General features: G+C 36.7%; 1 protein-coding gene across 6 annotated transcripts in view; it reads left to right on the plus strand.

The window, feature by feature from the left end:
- Positions 1-14,456, plus strand: part of PAM (peptidylglycine alpha-amidating monooxygenase) — a 265,855-nt gene that overhangs the window by 78,517 nt on the left and 172,882 nt on the right. For all 6 annotated transcript variants that reach the window (XM_019517217.1, XM_019517218.1, XM_019517211.1 and 3 more), the window contains exons 2-3: positions 1,856-2,365; positions 3,587-3,707. In XM_019517217.1, coding sequence (XP_019372762.1) covers positions 2,274-2,365; positions 3,587-3,707 — 213 coding nt within the window. In that variant the 5' untranslated portion in view covers positions 1,856-2,273. The remainder of the gene's footprint in view (positions 1-1,855; positions 2,366-3,586; positions 3,708-14,456) is intronic.

The raw sequence follows: 14,456 nt of genomic DNA on the forward strand, positions 1-14,456 counted from the left end.
AGCCTCACTCTGAAGAGGACAAAATGCTATAATTGTTTTTCATAAAAGATATCTTATTAAACTTTGAATTTAAGTTGAAGCACATAGGCACAAATGCTTTTTAAAGAATGTCCGATTTAGATGTTATACTAGAATTCTCAGTCAGTTGGACCGTGGAGATGCTTTGCAGTTATTAATGCATAACTGTACACTTCAAATTTCAGTTTATGGCATTCTCCGCATTCTCTTGATGGGTTTAATCTTTGTCTAAGGTATTGCTCTCACATGTCTTGTTTCGATGGATGTTGCTAATTTTAGTACTAGAGGTCCCTATGTTTTACTTTTGCATCCCTTCAGTTTACCGTTAAAGTTTGCTTGCATCACAAAATTAAGGGTAGAAAATGTTATTTTAGCTTAAAAAAAAAAAAAGAAAGAAAAAGAAAAAAGTGTGCATCGCTGCTAATGTACATAAATTTATGTCCCCCTCTTCATAAGGAGAAAGTCATGGGTGATGCCCATTACCTTGTCATGAAATGAAAAGATTCTGTATTTTGATATTTTGTATAAAGAATTGAATGCAAATCGGGTGTAACCATCAAGCAACTGGCAAGTCGCCAGAGTGGCTTTTAGTGTCCATTTGAGCACTCTTGTTTCATTTAGATGTCTATTCACTTCATGTTATCTGGATCATATTGGCATGGAAACCATTTAACAGTGATTTAAATTGAATGTTTAATTTCAGAACTCTTGTTTGGCATTTAAATTCTTTATTTTGGTCTTCAGTTCTGTACTTTGTTTTATGAGTCTTCTTAACTAGTATCTGATTTGTCTCTCTTGTGACTGATGAATAGTTTATTCTTTCACGTTTGTTTTATTGAAAGCTGTGAATCATACTTTAAAACCCTTTGTACTGTATTTAAGATGGGATGTTTACCTTCTAGGAGTGAAAAATTCATTATAGAACACCTCCCTCCCACCCCAGAATGTTTGTGGGAGAAAACAACCTAGCAAGCAGCTGCATTATTGCCCATTATTTCATCGTGACATGTCCTAATCTTGCTAAAAATTAGTCAAATAAAAAAGAAAGATAAGAACCTCATCACCTAAAGTTATTAAAACAAGGAGTAAATAATATTGGCCAATATTGCACTAACATACAAGATATCCAAATATTAATTTAATTTATACAAGCCTGGTTTATCTGCCTGCATTACATTTTGTTATCAGACACCTATTAATGTTCCTAAAGTAACTTTTCACTAAACCCTTTGTCCTTTCTCAGCTAATTGATACATGCAGTACATAAAAAAACCTTAAAGTGGATATTATTTCATATTTCAATAACATATTGAATGAACAGGGTACCATTCTGCTGTGTGTTAAAGATTTTGTTGTGATATGAAGCATTTTGATTTTCTAAATTTTCAATAGCTGCAGATATAATAAAACATAACATCTTCAATATAATAAAACATTTTTATTTATAACCCTTAATGGTTGTCATTAGTTCTTTTTCTGCTAGCATGTTTATCAGATTACAAAACTGTGTGTGTACATAGGTATATAAAATATAACATGCTTTTCTTGTATCTTTTTCTTGATAAGTTGCTGGTTCCAAGTACGTATTTATCTTTTCACATGCTACTTGGCATCTTGCTTTTGACTAACTTGCTCAACCTAAAAAATGTAGGATTTTTAATTTCTTCTGTATTAGTATATGCCAGGGAGCAAGAGATCAACAAGACTTGGTGCATTCTTCATTGGGTTGGGCTAAAGCTTATGAAAGTACTAATGTATTAAAAAGCCTCAGCAGGGATTTGCTGAGGACTAATGCTGTAATGTGTTAGTCATTCTTTATCTGCTTCTATTTTTACAGGTTCTGAAGGATGACTGAGGCTGGTTTCTGTGATGCCACTTGGAGCCTCTGTCACTGTGGATTGATAAGTAACCTGCAGGCTTAGCAGTACAGCAAGGGGAAAGCATCAGGAGTACCACTTCGCTTCAGCTCCTTAACTGGACAAAAAAGTACAGTGTCACCTATCTGCAAAGGAAGATTCCTCAACTGATTTTTGCAGCTAATAAAGACAACATAGCATCATCCACCTTCCTGATTTACAGTGCATCACCTTCCAAGACAGATGGTCTGTCAAAAGCTGTAGGAAGCCTGCAGAGCACACAATAATGAAGTAGTGAATTGATACTGCTGCTGCTGCCTAATTGTCAGGATCACAGCCGATAGAGCCGCACTGCCCTTTTTCTGCTCCCTTAATCGGGCCAGGAACAGCAGGGTGGACATGGCTGGCCTCGTTAACAACCTGCTAATACTGTTCCTTGTGTTTCAAAACAGCTGTTTGGGTTACAGAAGTCCACTTTCTGTCTTTAAGAGGTGGGTTATGCAGAAAATATCTTTGATGTTTTCAATGCGTGCTTCGTAGTGATGCAACCACTTTGAATAGTGCAAGTTCTAAAAAGTATCTACTACCTAAAATTATTTATTGACAAAATAGATTGCTTTGCTTTGTAGCTAACTTTTGAACTGAAATTGTCTGCAGTTCTTGAAATTACATTTGCTATACCAGAGTCTTGGAAGATAGGAAACCTATTGTACTATTACAGTGGTGTTTTAAAATATGGATCATCCACATAACAAATGGATAAAACTATGTATTGAGATTTGCATATAACCATAGGTGTTTTTGAGACTACAGTGAACAAATATATTGTACCTGCATGCTGGCTGAACTGGTATCTTTTTGGTGAAATGAATCAACTGGTTTAAAATCGGGAATCTGTTTTTATTTAAGTCTTGAATACCAAGTTAAGTAAGTGAACTTTGGGGGTAGTGTGTATGTGGAAGAGGGGTGGGTGGAAATAAACTGAGAGAGCTCAAAAACACAGCACTGTATACACAGTGCATACCCCATGATTACCAAGTTAAATAATCAGTCAGTTTGCATCACATTTCAGATGTTTTTGCCTTATGGTTTTGCTTAGCAGTTAGTTAAATATTTGCCTTTTATCAATTGTATGAAGCACTCATTATAGACCCCACTGATGCCTATGTACCGAGTTGTAACTTGTACTGTTGTTTGCTGGCTTGGAAGATATTATAGGTAGATAAGCAACCAGTTGTAACTTAACCATTGCACTTCTAGAATTGAAATCCTCCAAACGTGAAGGATAGGGAAAAACTGAAATTTTATTTTGGTCAAACTTTAACTCAATTTTAGAACTATGTATAGTTGTTTATCCAAAATGAATAGCAGCAGTATGTGATATGTTTTGGCATGGTGAGAAAATATGTCCATATATGCATTTACCTTACATTTTTTACGTATATATATAATGGTTGATTTTTATGGTATGCTTATTTACATGGTTCAGTCTTTTAAAGTTATCCATGTGAATGTCTCCAAAAAATTCAGTGACTGAATATAGAGAACTTGGTGACCAAATTAGATTGAAAGTCAGTGGGAGTTAGGTGTCAAGCTTCCTTAGGTCTTCTGAAAATCAGATTCTGTAAATCTGAGTTGTTTTTCTGTATTTTTTTTAACTTTTAAATCACTTCTAATCAGGATATTGAAACAATCTTTTCCTTCTTTTACAGGTATAAAGATACCACCAGGTCTCTTTCTAATGAATGCCTTGGAAACAACAGGCCAGTGATTCCTCTTGGTCTGACAGATTTTGCATTGGACATTCGCATGCCTGGGGTGACTCCAAAGCAGGTGAGAGGAATATGGCATTTTATTGTACCGGTCCATTGTATTGTAAAAGCTGAGGAAATGAACTTTACTTACAGAATCGGTAACTTTTTCAAAAGCAACAGGCTAAATGTTATGGCTGTATTTATATTCAGAGAAATACAGATTCCTTGGGGAAGAGTCTATAATACTAAATAAAAGAGAGAACTTTTAAACGAGAGAACATTTTGTCATTTGCGTAAATTAATTCAGACTATATTATCTTCTATTAACTGAATTGTTGAAGAGTTTGACGTATCACTAGAGTAAGATTCGTGGCAACGGAGGATGCGTTAAAGTGAGGAAAATGATTTTTTTTTAAGAAACCTCCAGCAGTGCTACTAAGGCATGCATTTATACAGTATAACTGACATGAAGATATACCCATTGGCGCCAGTCCCTAGAGATGGGGTGCTGCCTTGGTGGATGCAGTGACAGTGACAGGATCTAATCTGTAAATTTGTTATTGTTGGAGAAACTGGCAGCTGGATGGGAAGGAAGTAGAATACAGCTTACAAACGTACATTTGATGTAACATTTCTGATGCTAGAAATAAGGAAATGACAATGAACTACCTGAAAAGATATATTCTTTTCAGTATGAATTGCTTACTGTTTGCTGGCCAGGATGATAACACTGCAGGGAATAATAATACTACAATCATATGATAAATTTAGAAAAGGGTAACTTATTTTTAAGGTTCATATAAAATAATGAAAATCTCTGCTGTCATGTTTACAGGTAGTTTCATTAAGCATGATAAACAATGATTAATTATTTTTTGCAGCCAGGCAGTGCAGGGAATTGTGTGTGCCATTAAAAGATAGTACTTCTCTTTTTAAAGGGCTGCAGAGGCATGAAAAGAACAGGATGTTGTGCTGCAGTAGATGATGACTCATTGTTGCAGATAGCACTTTCAAAAATACTGAGGAAATGTAAGGCTTTCAATTATCGGGGAGCACCCCTTTGGAACATATAATTTGGAGTCAGCAGCATCACGTTAATGATTGCAAAACAGAAATAAAATTGTTGCTGGGGCCTCTGTGACTTTAAATATTTTAAATTCCTTCTTTTAGAAGGACAAAGAAATCCATGGCATTCTTCAAACTGCTCATATAGACTTCCGTATGTCTATGTTATATAAGCACAAGGGCCATTAGTTGAGAGTATAAACATGATTAGCTCTGAAGAGGTAATTCTCTTCATGCTTTTGATCTAAAATTTCACAAGAATACCAATGGAGAAGTCATGTCTAGGAAACTTTTAGGCATATATTAAAAATATAGCTCAAATATAAAAGTTAGTCAACCCCCCTTATCGATTTGTGAGCAGACATGCAAAAATAAGCAATAACTATAGTGTAAGTATACTTTAATGGGAGGAGAGAGGAGGAAACCTCAGAAACCCAAATGATGAAGGAAAGTTGGCCTTGATCGTAGTAGCATTGGTAAGCCTTGACCTGTGACTGAAAAAAACTCATTTCCCATCTTCTCAAGTTGTGATGTGATGACCAGCAGATCTAACTCAAGTGTGCTCAGCTGCTGCTATATGGAAGAATAAATGGGAGAAAAAAGACTTCCATTGTGCCTGTGGAGGAGAGAGACATGTATTCACTCTTATTATCTCACTCTCTTTTGCCTCTTGGAGGATAGGAGACTTTGGCTCTGGCCCAGTAGCTGCTGACTTGTGTTTTCAATGAACGTGTGTCTGGTGCCAAACTTTCTATTAAAGTCATCCATCTCAATGGGTATGTAAGGACATTGTTATAGTTTTTCCTAGGGGTCAGAATAGGGGTAAAAGAGGTATGTATTGCTTTTCCAAGTTTCACCTGCAGATTAGGCTCATCTCATGTTACCAAATAGGATCCAGCTGAGTAGTTTGGGTTGTTGCTTGGCTGTTACTTGATTGGAAGGAAACAAAGTGGGTTAGATCTTAAACATCTTTAACTTGTAATGTTAAAATGAGTCATTACTTACAGTAAGTAGTATAGCAGTCTTATTTCTTACCACCTCTTTCATTTATAAGGAATAAAATAGCTAACTCAAAATTCTGAGCTTATTATCACTGACCATCTGAGGTAACCCTTCATGAACAGAATTGTATGGTTTCACCTTTTAGAGTTATGGCTTTTGAAACTGTATTGCTAGTTTAGTTACCTTTGGGGTACATGCTTGAGGCTTGTATTCTCTAATGCTTAACAGCCAGAGATTTAAATTTGTAGTAAAAAACCCTAAAATTCTGGAAAGCAAGCTTAGTACCCATGGAAACATGTCAACATGGCATCTGGGTAAATACTATTTATTTCTAAGCCTCGATTTTTCTCTGGAAAAAAATCTGCTGTATTGTTTTATGCTATAAGTTTGTTACAAACCAATTGGTAAGTTTTGCCATTCTAATAATCAGATTCTTAGTCTGAGTGATATTTATCCCTTTGAAGGCAGCATTTTCTTTTCCTAGCTTCGTGTTCTTCATTAAGGATAGAAAAGTCATGGTACAGGAGTAAAAGCATTCAGGAATATAGCTAAACAAAGAATTAAGGCTGCCATATTGATTATTGGAGACTAAACTGATTTCAGAAGCTAACAAAATCAGCACAAGCAAGACAAAGTTGGTTTTCTATTGATTAAACATCTTAAGTATTTGCATTTCTATCATAATGATTATTTGTCTCCTCCTTTAAAAAAAAAAAAAAAAAGAAATAAAAGAAAAACGGACAATATATATGTTACCTGTGGAGTACTGCATTATCTTATAATAGACTTTTTTATAATCATATATGAAATTAAAAAACTGTGCATGTTACTCACTTAAATCTACTGAGCAGTAGAGATTTAAATCAAATATTCTTAATTATAGTAACAGAAAGGAACATTATGATCCCCTGACTGATCTGCATTGGATATAGCCTTGCATTATCCTAGTAATTTGTGAACAAACTAAAGCATATAATTTAGGACAGCTAATCTTCAGCAGAAGACTACAGTGAAGAATCTGTCACGGTAGTTCTTAACCTGTTTAGACTTGAGGCACCCCTGGGAAAGTGCCAGCTCCTAGGTGTTACTATTTTTTTTTTTACTCCAGAAAAATAATAGAGCAATTTTTCTCTTGCAAAGAACTCAGGAATCCCACAACTGTGGATTTCAGTGTGAAATCTCTGGGTCTATTTTGTGAACCATGTTTGCAAACCTAACAGTTCTAACGCTGTGGCAGCCCGTGGCAACTTTGAAATGACCACAGCACCCTGGTACAGAATTACTGACTTATTGCATCCCTGCCAAGCAGGTTCAGTGGTTATTTACCCCACTATCTTTATTTTTCAAAAAAAGATTTTCTCTTTATTTCCCATTTATAATTTTTTCTAGATTCAGCTACCAGCTGTCAGACTACATTATGATTTTTTCTTGTGTTGGTAGTGATAGACTGTATTCACGTTGCCATTTGCCCTTCTCTTCCATGAGCTTCTCAAGTCTTTCACTATAAAGCATGTTTCCAGGCCTTAAATTATCTTAGTGATCTCTATCTAAACCTTTTCCAAATTACCAGTGTCTTTTGACACCAAAATGATGATTTTGCTAAGGCTGTCTAAATCCCTCTTAATATAGAAATGCCTGTTTATATATGATCTATCCCTATTTTTTTTTTTTATCCAAAGATAAAATTAATACCCTTGGCAATAATATCAACAGCAATTTGTATTCGATTGATTGTGTACTTTGTTTCTGATGGGTTTTTTTCACAATAAATGCTGTCTAAGGTACAGCCCTTCATGCTATAAATATGGCGTGCTTCTGTTGTTCCTAAAATGTATGATTATATTTGCCTTTACAAAAACACATGGCTCTGTATTTTGAGCTTTAGGACTTCTACCAGGGCCGGGTCTCATTATGAGTTGGCAATACCTCACAAGCAGCAAGAATTTTGCTAGAATACAGATAATTTTAAAGTCTGTCAGCCACTGATGGGTTGTGGTTCAAATCTTTAGACTAATAATAAGCAACACTGTCCTTCCACTATTGCTCAGAGTCCTTAGAAGCACTAGTAATTAGAGTAACTGAAAAAAAAAACATTTTAGAGCTTGTAAGTCAAAAGGTGCTGAAGAGATGATGTATTGAAAGGTTGGAGGGTTTTTTTCTCTTTAAAAAGAATACATAGAAACGTGTTCAGGAATTAACCTGACTTCAAGCCTTCCCCATCTGTTGCTTTTGTCTTCGTGAGTATTTTTTCTCTCTGTTGAATGCATAAGAAATTAAAGCCAGAATCCATACTTTATGAAGCAGCTGAGGTTGAGAAACTGTCAAAATCAGGCTTGTACAGAAAGAGTTTGAGAGTGATTCACTTTTACTCATTTGCTTATCAGAAGTGATGTCAAATTAAAAAATGCCTGGTAGCCTCTAATGTCATACCACTTGAGAGTTGCAGCGTTCAGCATAACAGCAGAACTGGGACATTTGAGCTCTTTATAAGAGGGTTTCTTACATAATCCTACAAATGCTTCCTCACTGTTTAGAAAAGGGAAACTGGATATTTGCCTCAAATTATGAAATCTCATCAATGACATTTGAAATGCTACCTGAATAGTGTTTGCAATGCAGTTGGTCAAAGACAATTCAGATCTTTCATGGCAGGGTACCAGATATCAAACTGCTGCTTTATTAGTTTTTCTGGTGACAGATTTTTTGATAGTGTTGATTTATTTACTAGGTCTCTGGAAATGTCCAAGGAGGTCAACAATGTGTGTATAGTATGTGAATATATGTATAACTTAAAGGATGGTTCTCGGATTCAGATGTGAATTAGAATTAGTAATTTAGGGACTGGAGGGCAGATGAGATAGTTGGAAATTTTTTTTGCAAGTATCTTATGTTTGGGAAAGCAAGGTATCCCTTACACTAAGGCACCTGACATCCACATCAATATGGTAGGTTGAAAAAAATAATCAGTTGAGTGGAAGCAGAATTTCAGGTGATAGCAAGAATTCTGTACTAAAGTATCTTTGATTTCTTTATGTCTTTTTCAAAAAGCTTTTGATCAAATAACTATTCTCTGCTCCCTTACGCCTTGAGTAGAACAGATTACTGTTTCTGAAAGAGCTAAGCATTTAGACTTTTGCATCCAAGCATTTAGCTGTGATGTAGGTTATTATGTTGAATTTGTCAGTTTAGAGACATGTTGTCGGAGTTTCCTCCTTTACTTGGCTCTGACTTCAGAAGTGGGATTACCATTGACCACTTCAGAAAACTATGCCATCTTTCAGTTTCTACTACTGTGACTTATTGACCCGACTGCTTCACGTGATGCACAAAAGGACCTACCTAAACTATTACTTTCTTAGACAGACTTTGGACTTATGACATTAGCTTTTGCACGGTAGCTTTAACTTTTCATTAATTTACTCCTATGCATGAAAGCTACATAGTTTAAATGTCAAACTGTATTCTTTTATTGGAAGTCTCGACAAGAATTTTTCAGGTCAAAATCTCCATTTTTTTTCTTTCTCTTGGTAAAATTGTGGGTTACAGACTCCTAATTTGCCATTTTTCAGTAGATTAAATATAGTTCGAGTAGGTTTCACAGCCATAGAGGTCTCTGAGCTTCTGTCTTTTATTGGGTATTGGTAAAAGAAAAAGTAGAGGTATGTCTGTTTTCAACCAGGAGAAACCCTAAGCTGCTTGCTTAAGACTTCTCTCCTTGTATGATGGCTCTGATTACCCCCTGGCACCAGTATAGGTGTAGCTTCCTGAGCAAAGACAGGGCTGACACCTACCTCTGAGTCCCAGCCATTTGGTTCCTGACCCTCCTTCTTTGCAGTCCTCATGAACAGGGTCACTGAAGTATAAATTCAGGCAATATAAATCTGGAAACAAATGAAACAGAATAGTTTCCTAGCTAGGCTAATAAATCTGAAGTGATATATTTTCCCTTTCAATTTGATAGACATTTTCATGGGTGACTTTGAGGTATACCTCCTCTCATAAAAGTAAAAACTGACTCCATAGTGTTTAGATCATCTATAGTATTTATTACTAACTATGCAAATACTCTCGGATGATGATTGTCCCAAATCCTCCTCACAGTGGGACTTCACTGGGAGAAAGGCAACTAAAGTGTGCAACAAAGAATAATTTTAGTATGCCATTCTTTGTCCATTCCTTATTCTGCACAATTACAAAAGTGGTAGCACTGCACAAAGATGACCTCATTGAAAACAAGTTTAATCATAAGTCGGCATGGATTTTCTTTAAAGAGAGAATGAACAAAAGTAGATAACTGGATTATTTTTGGTTTGGCTTTGCTTTGTTGGTTTTTGTCCTGTTTAGTTTTGTTTTTAAAGGAACAATATACAAGCAGGAGGGATAGGGGATCAATAAAAAACATTTAATATGAAAGCTGAAAAACAACACTGTCAGGCAAGTTGAGGGCTGTTTGCATAAGAGTTTGTAAACAGGCAGACAGAAATGAACACATTTGTTTTGTATGCTAACTGCAAGCTTTGGCAAGCCAATAGCTGTTTACTGTTGTGAACATCCACAGTAATGTTGCATATAATCTAATATGAAATGATGACAAAAAATTGCAGGGTAATTGACATTTGCAGTTCTGAGGCTATTTTGTTCATTAATAGCAGTATCTCCATTAACTGGGAGATAGATAAGTATCAACCACTGGCAGTTTGGAGGATGGATAAAGAGAAATGACTCTTTGAAAATCATTAAAGCCATCAGTTTTTGTGAATTATTTAAGTGAACTGATGAAGTGGGCAAGAATACAGCAGGGTGAATTCAAGTTTGTGGTTATAAAATGTAGTAGCCTGTGAACTGGAGCTGGTAATAAGTAGCACTTTCTTCAGTGTACTTCATGATACTTAGAAAGTAATGAATTTTTTACAATAGCATGTTTGAAGGAGGGATCTCAACATATTATCCCAGTTAGTAATATACTTGAGTTAACTGAGATGCAGAGATGGCTTTTGCAGCCTGCCATTGGAATAATTTATGTTGGAACAGACCTTAAAAGTCATCTTATGTTATTTACCTGCATTCCAGACTCATGGATATCCAGCCACTTCTTGGAAACCTCTGGTAAGGAAGGAGATTCCATACATTCCTGAGACAACCTTTTTCACTGTCCTTACAGTTAGGAAGTTTCCCTCCTTCCCCTTCTCCCCACCTCCCCCCAGTCTAATCTAAGTCTGCATACAGATGTTCATTTCTATTGGAAGAAATTTCTTTTGCTAGAAAAATAGCCCCAGAGCTGGACTATACAGATGTTCCTCCTACCTGTCATTAGAATTATTATGTTGGAAGAGACCTTAAACATCATCTTATGTTATTTACCTGCATTCCAGACTGATGTATATCTGGCCACTTCCTGGAAACATCCTCTCCCCCCACATCCCCTCCTTGCAAAGCCCATTAATTGACAGCCTGTCCTCTACCCTGCTGGGAAGGGGGAGGCTGTCTAGTGGCAGTTGGCAGCTGCTGAAAAGACAGCCCCAGGAGAATGCCTATGCTCCTCAAATCCTGTCAGTTGGCAGGATGGAAGCATTTTCTTGTGATGGGTACCCTCCTGGTTCTTCTCCCTTGCAGGAAAAATAGCCCCTTCTCTTTGCACTCCTCCAGGCTGACCCGGGGGAGATGGAGGAGTAGTTCCATTCTTCCTGGTCCTCAGGAGGGGGAAGGTATGCAGATGTTCACTTTCCAGGATAAACTCTCCTGGGCATGATTTAACCGTGGTTGTTACCAAATTATTTTTCTCCTGGAGGGGTCATTTTTGTTTGGGAGAGAAAACGTGAAAGTCTGCATGCTTTTATCTTCTGTCAAGAGACCAGCAATTCACCCAGTAGAAACTGAACAAAATCTAAATCTGTTTTGAGGTAATTTATACCCACAGCTTTAAATGCTGCCTTTGCTTGTAAGGAAGAGTAGTTTTTGTCCCTCTTACTTGTAACAGCCTTTCAAATTTCTGAAAAGTGCTGTTGTGTAGTTCTTTAATTTCCTTTTCTCTAGAAAAAACATGCCTAGTTTTCTCAGTCTTTCATCCCTTGGCTTTATCATCTTAGTCATTTCTCTCTAGATCTTCTGTAGTTTCTCCTTGTCCTTTTGTAAATGTAGTACTTAGAAATTTATACAATTCTAGCTGAGGCCTAACCAGTACTGAGTAGTGTGGTATTGTCACCTTAGTAGGTTCTGGTCACAGAGCCCAAAATTGCATTTGCTCTTTCTTCTCTAGATGCAGCATCTTGCATTTGTCTTGGCTGAATTTTTCCTATTGCCCAGCTCTCTAATTTATGAAAATTCTTTTGAAGTTCAGGTCTGTCAGTATATATTTTTTCTCCTTTAATTGAGTATTTACACTACTGGTATCTTACTGGACTTGTGCCAACATGGCTCCAGTGGAAACATTTCTGTTTCTGCCTTGGTGGCGTAATGAGGGCCAACCTTTTTGGCAGACATGCCATAATTTAACCTTGCACCCTCCCTGAATGCCACTTTGATGCTTTTTGTCTGTTTAATTGGCTGCTCTGCTTTCTGCTCCCTGTTCTGTGCTCCCTGCCTAATCCCTTGCTCTGCTTTCTGCTTCTTGCCCTGTCTGCTGCTTTGTACTGCCCATCCACTTCCTGATCTGCTGGGCCACATGCAAAGGCTATACCTGTGCCACTTGTGGCACTTATGCTTCAGGTTAATCACCCCTGGCATAAAGCACCAATGATGAAAGCAACCCAAGAAACAAAACAAACCCTCAGAGAAAAATAAATCATAGCGAATAATAAAGTTGATTAGACTATTCAAACAATGAACAAATAAGAGTGGAATCTACAAGAGTCCCAAAATGCACGTCCAAGATAACCCTCATCTCAAAATAACACCCTTTCTTATGCTGTACTATCTGGGATATCACGTTAAATTGGCCAGTGTGAGTCAATATAGATCAATAATTTAAAAAATATTCACTAATTAAATATCCCATACTTTAAATTACAGCGTACAACCTCTTCCAGTTGTATTTTATACAGACTTGATTTTATGCATACAACTCATTAACAAAATGTTTAAATGGTACCAGACACAGCACAGACCACTTCAGACCTCACTTAAGACCTCCTGATATTCAGAAGTTGATCCATTTATAATTACTCTTTGCTTCCAATTATTTAAACAGTTTTGTATCTTCAAAAAATAGCTCTTTCTAGCTTATGTTTCTCTAATTTACTTGTGAGTATGTCATGTGGGACTGTGTCAAGTCTTGCTACATCTAGGTACAAAGTTCAGTCTGAAAGCAATACTTCCAGGTTTTTTTCTTCCACTCACCCAATTATTATTGAAAATATTAAATTGCACATAACTTGAGTATCACTGTGCTAACATACAGTCTTTTGTCCATCAGAGGTGTTTTTCCACTGGTGAACAAGAGTGTATATCTTGATATTATAAAAGTCTTAGTCCTTGTTACACATCACTTTGCTATGATGTTATCCTGAAAATGTTGCCCTCATAATCTGTCTTTCCTCTGCTACGATGTACAAAAGATTAGGTAGCACAGTCCAGCCAAACAGTGAAATTGCCTCTGGTTCACAGGATGGTGTGTGAATGAGAGTTGTTTGTTGTTCAGAAGCAGTACTTCAGGCACATCTGTCAAGCTCTTTGCATCCAGTGTTTCAATTTCTTCAGTCTTGACATTAAACCTCTAAGTTCACTGTGGTTCCATTAGGCAAGAAGTCAACAAGACTATCTTTTCCATGTTCCTGGCTTGCTTAGGAGATGAAAATCAAGGAGTATTACTTTTTGACTGAAATTTGTACTTTTATGACCACAGCATTCCCCTCATCCTCCAAGCTAGTTACTAAGGCTGTGCAAAATTTCTCCAGCTGTTTCATTTCGACACTGTTTTGACTCATTGTGAGCTTGAAACAGCGACATCGAAATGAAACAAAGGGCATCAAAACAGCCTCGAAACAAAATGAGGAACAGTTGAAACATTTTGGAAGTTTCTAAACATTTTGAGTTTCAAAGCTGAAGCTGGGCTTGCCTGCAGGGAAACAAAGTAAGGACAGGGAGGGGGAAAGAGGCAGGAAGGGCTGCTCTGATATTGACTGTGTAGCTGGCCAGTGATCCTTCTCTGAGGTCCCTTCCAATCCCAGTGCTCTGGGGGAGGGATGGAAAAACAGCACCAAAACAACATTATTTGAACTGGGCTGCTTTCTGCCTTTGGGTCAGTGACTGAGCTGCCTTCCAGCAGCTCAGCAACATCAGACAGCAAAGGCTACTATTCATTTCCTGCTTGCTAACTGGCAAGTGGGATTCAGCAATACCTTTTCCTTTTTTCTTACACTCTATTATTTTATTATTATATTAATTGATTCCTTTCAATTTATTCCTCCCCCACAATCCTCTTTTTATTTTTGTTTGTTTTGATTCTTTTCAAATCTGCTTTCTCTCACAGTGTGCATTTCATTCACTGTGCAGGGAAGCACAGCATAATCATATTGCATATTCTAATATAGAATTTATATAGGAAAACACATGTATACATTTATATATTTTATTTATTACATACATACATTACATAAATACACATACATGCAATTAACTTAATATCTACATATATTACATGCATCAGATAGATAACATTTACAGAAGAGACAGATTTTCCACCACACCAAGGCAAAGACAAGACACTATGAAAAACACCATGAAGTGTGCTGGAAAGGCAGCTGGCAAGCCTTCAGGTGGAAGA

Source organism: Gavialis gangeticus, unplaced genomic scaffold, assembly GCF_001723915.1.
Source record: "Gavialis gangeticus isolate Ggan-Ray unplaced genomic scaffold, GavGan_comp1, whole genome shotgun sequence".
In the NCBI taxonomy this organism is placed as follows: Eukaryota; Metazoa; Chordata; order Crocodylia; family Gavialidae; genus Gavialis; species Gavialis gangeticus.